This window comes from Gavialis gangeticus, unplaced genomic scaffold (genome assembly GCF_001723915.1).
Source record: "Gavialis gangeticus isolate Ggan-Ray unplaced genomic scaffold, GavGan_comp1, whole genome shotgun sequence".
NCBI lineage: Eukaryota > Metazoa > Chordata > Crocodylia > Gavialidae > Gavialis > Gavialis gangeticus.
The window spans coordinates 43634397-43641265 of NW_017729008.1; the positions used below are offsets into that span (position 1 = coordinate 43634397).

At 65.6% G+C, this 6869-nt stretch overlaps 1 protein-coding gene across 1 annotated transcript; it reads right to left on the reverse strand.

The window, feature by feature from the left end:
* Positions 1-2146: 2146 nt before the first annotated feature.
* LOC109292088 (struthiocalcin-2-like) lies at positions 2147-5016 on the reverse strand. The gene is made up of 5 exons (XM_019509343.1): positions 4334-5016; positions 3845-3939; positions 3243-3425; positions 2609-2807; positions 2147-2354 (listed from the first exon to the last, which is right to left on the reverse strand). Exons 1-5 carry the CDS (start codon positions 4398-4400, stop codon positions 2287-2289), a joined length of 612 nt encoding a protein of 203 aa, XP_019364888.1. The 5' UTR covers positions 4401-5016; the 3' UTR covers positions 2147-2286.
* Between the last annotated feature and the right edge of the window lie 1853 nt (positions 5017-6869).

Below are 6869 nucleotides of genomic sequence, written 5' to 3' on the forward strand. Positions count from 1 at the left end.
CCCGGATGCCCGTAGCCTTCTTGGCACCAAGGGCACCCTGTTTCTAGGAACCCCAGCACCTGCTCGAATACCGTGTTCTCTTTTTATTGCCATAAATGCGACAAGCAAGCCCCGCCGGCCCTGCAGGGCTCTAACTCCTACTTCCAGAAGAGCCCAAATGCTCCCAGACCAGGCCAAGGTAATCAGAAGCTTTGGGCACGTGGGGGCACAAACAAAAAGACGTGAGAATCATTTTTGCGGGTGCCCACGGCCCCCCTGTGTCCCAGGGGCTGTGTCGTGGACAACTGTAGTTTTGTGAAGAGTTCACATGATGGTTTATGTGGTTGGGACAGGGCTGATCCTGCCTCAGTTTCCAGCTCCTGAGCCCTCGAGAGTCCTTCCCCAGGGGCTGCCTCGGAGGGAATCGACCAGGAGCGCCACGCTGCCCGGACGGCTGCGTCATTACTTGATAAGTTGGATCTGTAATGCTTTGTCCTAAGACTCAGGCGTATTTCCAGGACTGCTTTTTAATTATGCCGATTTGTCACTGCAGTCGGCAGGCTCCTTCGTGCCAGGCGTGCTTTATGAATGCCCTGGAAACTCACCCTCATTAGGCGAGTCTGAGAGGCCTTTGGGTTTTGCTAGATGTGGGAGTGGTTCAACAGGAGCCTAGACTGAGACCTCGTGACAGCAACAGGCGACGGGAAAGCAGGAGCAGCAGAAACGGCGCGTCGAGGACCGAATCGAGACCCCGGAGCCGCCCACCCCGCGTGGAGACGTGTGCCCGAGCTGCAGCAGAGCCCACTGATCCTGAATTGGCCTCGTCAGCAAGCGTCAGACCCGCAGATAAGACAATCGTGGAAGACGACTGTCCTCGGCTGCGGGGATTGACGAAGAAGGACAAGGGGGAGCGAAGCCACGTGGATCCCTCCCCGGGCGACCGAGGCAGTGTTATGATCTCTACCATCGGGCGCCGTGATGATATCAGGTCTATGCCGATGAAGGGCCTTGCCATAGAGCAGCGGTGGGCAATTATATGGGCCCCCAGGCTATATAGGGAGTTTTGGGGAGCTGTCATGGGCCGGGGCGGCACCCCCACCCCTGCACACCAGCTCCCCAAGCCTCCCCATGGCAGGCAGGCAGGCAGGGAGCCGGCGTGGGTGCTGGTGGCAGTGGAGGTGGGCAGGGGCCACAGGGCAATCGTAGAGACACAAGGGCCGGCAGGGAGCTGCGGGGTCACATCCAATCCGGGGTCAGCCCCCTCCAAACCAGCCCAGAAAACCCCGTGTCCAACCTTGGAGCTGCACCCTCCCCTGACACCTCCAGCGGTGCAGAGTCCCCCCGGCTCTGGCATCCCTCCCTGCTCCAACGGCGAAGTTTATTTTAACAGGGAAGAAGTTCGAAGAACTTCGGCGCTGGCTCTTGGCACGGCTGTGAGCAGGGGCTGCGGCCACAACCGACGGCGCAGACCTCCCCGTCCCTCACCTGCCTTGCCGTGTTACTGCATTACGCTGAGGTCGTCCCTGGGGCCAGAAGCAGCTCCCAGGGTGCTCCCCACTTCTGGCCCCGTCCCTGAGCTTCTCTGCCCAGACTCAGTCTCGGGGTCTTGGTGCTCCCCTCGGGGTGCTTCCCCTTCAAGGCAGCCCCCTCTCAGGCCTCCAAGTCTCCAAGCCAGTTCCCAAAAGCAAATCTCTAAATGCCATTTTCAAGCTATCCAGGGCTTCATCTGCCCCAGCCTTGACCCCCTTTTCTCTACCGGAGCCCACGGTCCTGGTCCGCTGCCTTGGACCTCAGCTCCTGGGCTTTGGCCCTTTGCATCTCTGCCCGGAGCCGGTCTCATGCTGCAGAGCCTGCGATGGGGCCTCAACGCCGCCCCGGTAGCCACAGCCCAAACCACCGATGCCAAGCACCAGCTCAGACGGTCACAGCTCAGGTCTCCACTGCGGCTCCTAACCCCAGTCTGGGCTGTGGGATGGACTCAGCCCCAGAGCAACGGGGCCCCCGCGCAGCCCTCCCTGCCCCTCTCGGTTCTCTCCTCGCCCCGGGGACCCTCCGGCTGGAGCCCGTGCCTCCCTCCCACGTGAGCCCGGCTCTTCACGGGTCTGCAGAGCCGACGCTCAGGGCGCGGATGGGGTGAAAGGGGCTACAGAGGAGGCATATGCTCGAGGGAAAGTTTATTGATTCAAAGTAGGGACGTGGCAGCCGAGGCGGCTGAGGCGGCAGGACACGGCTCCGTGGGGAAGAAGAGAGGCCAGATCCACCTGAACCTGGGGCCCGGGAGCCGTCGTGGCACAGGCGAGCGCTGCCCTAGGGCGTGAGTTTGCAGACAAACGCGTTCCTGTCGTCGCAGGAGGTGCTGCCCCACGTCTGGTAACCTGGGGAGAGGAGCAGGGGGAGCTGGGCCGACTCTCCCTGCCCCACGCCCCTCCTCCACAGACACGGGGCTGGGGTGGACGTGGTCCCCGGGCAGCCGTGTGCTTGTGGCTCGGCCGGCTGCATCTGGGTCCCAGGCCGGCTGCGGGCCAGAGGCCGATCCCCACCAAGGGTGCAGGGCCAGGGAGAGGGGCCGTGTGGGGACAGGACGCTGCCTGCCCCCCTCATCCATGCCCCGGCCTGCACCTGCGCTCACCTGAGCGTTCCTCCAGCATGACGCAGAGCTGTTTTTTGGGAGAGACCTCGTCCGAGTCCGAGTCCGAGTCCGAGTCCGAGTCCGAGTCCGAGTCCGAGTCCGAGTCTGAGTCTGAGTCCAAGTCCAAGTCCTCCGAGCTGTCCTTGTGCCAGGTCTCGTAGTCTGCGGCAGAGCCGTCCGTCCACTGCCAGCCCCAGCCCTGCGGACACGGGGGTGGGAAGGGAGCGGAGATGCACTGGGAGGGACACGGAGGCACAACGGGCAGCCCCGGTACCAAGGACTGGAGGGCTGGCAGCCGTATTTAACAGGGGACATGCGGTTATATTGGGGCAGGGGAACCTAACTGCTGTCCTGGGGATACTGGTCGAAATAATAATAAAACCCAGGATGGTTCAGTACGGGGCAGACACGACGGGCCAGGGAGGCATCAGCGTGGGGGTGTGAGCAGAGCAGAGATGCTGCGCACACAGACACGGGTTGTGGGGCTGGCGGGGGCAGGGGGCAGGCAGAGGCTGGCCGGGGCCCATGGTGCAAGGTGGCACTTCCCTGCCAATGACCCCCTGAGCCCGGGAGAGACGGGCCCTCTGGAGCCGGGGCCTTGGCGGCCGAGCTGGCGCAGACACCAGGCACTCACCCCCGCCGGCAGCCAGAGTCCGATCCAGACCTCGTCCCCGTCCCCGTCCCTGTCCCTGTCCTCATCCTCGTCCTCGTCGCTGTGCAGCTGATGGCGGCTGACGAGGTCGGCGACAGCTTGGTGCTCCTGCTTGTCGTGGAGGGAGGCGAGGTGGCTCCCCTTCCCCAAGCGCCGACACTGGGCCTGCGATGAGGACGAGGCAGCTCAGCCCCACGGGCAGCAGGAGGGGAGAGAGCCCCACGGGAGACGCCACCCCGGGAGGCAAGGGGCCAGGTCGACAGCGGGTGCCGGACCACAAGCAGGGGCTGAATCCCGGGGGCCGATAGCGGCGGGACAGCAAGGACGTGCCAGGGACATGGACACGACGAGGCCAGGTGCAGCGAGATGGGGCAGCGCCGTCACCGCCGCACTGAGAAGGCAGGTGCACACTGCCGCAGGAGGAGGAGAAGGGCAGGGTCCCTGCAGCACGAGCCCCTCAGGGCGGCTGTGTCACTTCCCCGCTGCCCCCGGGAGCGAACTGGTGCCCCCGAGCCCGCTGCGTCCTGGCACCGCGACCGCGACTGCTCCTCGGCGCCCTCCCCGCAGCCCCGGGGCCTGCTCACCTCGGCACGCGTCCAGCTCAGCTTTTGCGGGAAGTACCTGTAGCAGCCGCCTTCGGACTCGTCCCAGCCCCGGCGACAGCCGGCGCCTTGAGCCCCTGCCAGGCCAAGGGGACAGGGTGAGGAAGACGCCGTGGTGAGAGGCCGTTTCGGGGCCAAACTGCTGCTTTCCTGCAGCCCCGACAGCACCGGGGTCCGTGCGGGCGTGCACAGCGGCCAGGCCCCCCAGCGCCGGGGCAGCAAGACTCAGCAGGGCTCCCCCAGTTCCCCAGCAGCCCCCGAGCCCCAGCCCCGGGCACAGCATGTGGGCTCTGCAGCTCCTCAGGCCCTGGGGACTCGGTCTCACCCGCGCCCATCCCATTGCCCCGGGGCTGGTGCTGGGCTGCCCGATGGAGCTGGGTGAAGGGACCTGGGGGGAAAGGGCTGTGGGGACCCCACTGTGCTGGTCTCTCCTGCCCGATGGTCCAGCTCGGAGCAGGGGACAGGACTCACCAGCCAGTGACAGGTGGAGCATGAGGCAGCCGAGGAGGCCGAGGCTGATGCCAGTGACCGGCTCCATCTTCTCACGTCCGGGGGGACCGGGCGATGGGCTGGGTGCAGTGAGGGCAGCCGGGCCCAGGCCAGGAGCTGAGCATCAGCAGCAGAGGAGAGATGGTGAGGGGGCACCATGCCCAGTCCCCTGGGCTGGAGGGGACAGGACCTGGTCCCCCGGGGCACAGAGGCGGTGGCAGCCCCGGGTGCAGGGCCTGAGGGAGAGATGCCCTCACCTGTCCGTCCGTCTGTCCGGCCGGCCCACGGGGTGCAAGTGCTGGGGCCAGTCGTCAGCTGCTGGGGATTTATGCAACCCCGTCACCGGATCCCAAAGCAAACAGAGTCAGGAATCCACCCGCCCCGGCCAGCCTCCTGTGGCCCAGCCCAGCCTAGGGAGAGCCACGGTCCCACACCCGTGGCCCCCGCTCCAGCACCAAGTCCCTGCTGAAGCCCCGTGCCCAGGAGACTGTCCCTCACCCGCAGGGTCCGGGCACTGCGGCCCCAGGCGTGACCACGAGGCGTGGCGGCAGCGGTCAGAGAGGAAGGCAACAGTCAGGCTGGGGATGCTGGTGCTGGGGCCGAGGGGGACCCACGGGAGGTACAACTGTAACAGGAGCAGGCACTGCCTGTTGCCCAGAAAATAGGGGCTGCAAATCAGATGTGGAGCAGGGAGCAGAAAGCAGAGCAGCAGATTGGGCAAGGGGGGCCAGGGAGGGTGGAGAAAGCAGAGCTGCAGACTGGCCAGGAGGCACAGGGCTGGGAGCAGAAAGCAGAGCAGCAGAGAGCATGGGGCAAGAAGCCGAAAGCAGAGCAGCAGATTGGGCAAGGGGGCCTGGGCTGGGAGCAGAAAGCAGAGCCGCAGACTGGGTCCCCGGCCGGCAGAGCAGGGGGGCCAGAGTCCAAACGTGCGCCTGCAGAAGGGACGACGGGCCGTGGCGGCCAGGCTGGGCGCGGAGCCACGAGCCCCGCTGCAGTTTTACCCAACTGGCTCCCAAGTCTGCTCATAAGGCGCCAGGGCACAGGCAGTCTCGCCTAATGGTTAGGCCACAGAGGGAAGGTGGGAGCCAGGGGCTGAGGCAGGACTTGGGAGGGAGACCCAAGGGCAGAGTCCAAACCAGGCACGGGGCCGGGGCCAGGGCCAGAAGCCCGAGGGACAGTCTGCAAGCCGGAGTCCATGGGGTTGCACCGGCTTTGCTGGACCTGGACCGAGCGCAGACCCCCGACAATTGGGCACGGACCAGTTTCCTTCCACGCCCATTGCCACGTTTCCCATGGAGGGACCTCGCTGCTCAGGTCTTCCTGGCTGCCCCCGTGCTGGCTAATCCCTGACACCAACTTTCCACGGGATTTTTATTCCCCTCCTCCCTCTCCCCAGGGCTTTTGCAGCTGACAGCACCCGAATCCAGACAGACCAGTTTGTGGAGTCCGGGCGGGTTTAGTTCTTGCTCCCTGGGTCTAACAGTGCAGGGCAAGCAGGGGGGCACGTCCCACCAGCGGGCAAGGGGGCTCGGCGCTGCAGCCGGCGTCGAAGCTGGGATTCAGTCACCGATTGCCGTAGAGTCGGGCAACCCCAGGAGAGTCAGGCTGGAAGGGAGCGAAGCAGGATGAGGCCTGTCTAAACCAGCCCAGCGACAGGACGCAGCCCCTGGCATCACCGCGGCCCTGTCGGCTGCTGTAAAGCCTCAGGGCAGCTCACAATAAAGGAGAACCGTGGGGCACTGCATGGGGCAGCTCCAGGCAGCCCTGTGGGCAGTGCCGGCGGGGGGGACTGCCCCCCTGCCTTGTGCTTGGCTTTCCCCAGTATTTGCGGACAGGCTCGGTGACGCCTGCGAGCCGGCTGCTCTGACCGCAGGGCCCAGCCCAGAAACGGGCCGCGGGCCGCGGGGTCTGGCTGGTGCCTCGGGCTGCCCTGCCCCAGCAGCAGCTGCCAGGCACTTGGTGTGGGACCCAGGGTGGGGTTTGCAGGGCTCATTGCCCCAGGCAGCCGGGAGGCAGAGCCGAGCTGCCAGAACAGCAAGACCATTACAAGGACGGGGGTGCTAATGCCTCTGGAGTGAAGAGTTTAGCAGGAATCGGGGAGACGCCGACCAGCCGCCAACTGCCCCAGTGCTGCCCAACCAAAAATGTCGCTGCCTCCGCAAAGCCGTTGGTGTTGATCTTTGGCGGGGGGCAGGAAGATCAGGGGTGCAAGTGCCCCAAAGCACCCCCCGGCCCCACCCCTGCTCCTGGCCCAGCTCCTCACAGCACCACTCCCTGAACCCCCACATCGCTCCCCCCCCCGGAACAGGCCTTCCTTGCAGGCTGCCAGGGGCAGATGGAGGGGCTGCACTGGGGCACTTGCCCCCCCACCCCGGCTTCCTGCTCCGCCCAGAGCTTGAAACCAGCACCGGGGAGAGTCCCTGGACTTCGTGGCTCGCTGCCACCCCGCGATTCCTGCTAAACTCTTCACTCCCCAGGCGTCACTGCCCCGCTCTTTGTTTGAACGGGCTTGCAGGTG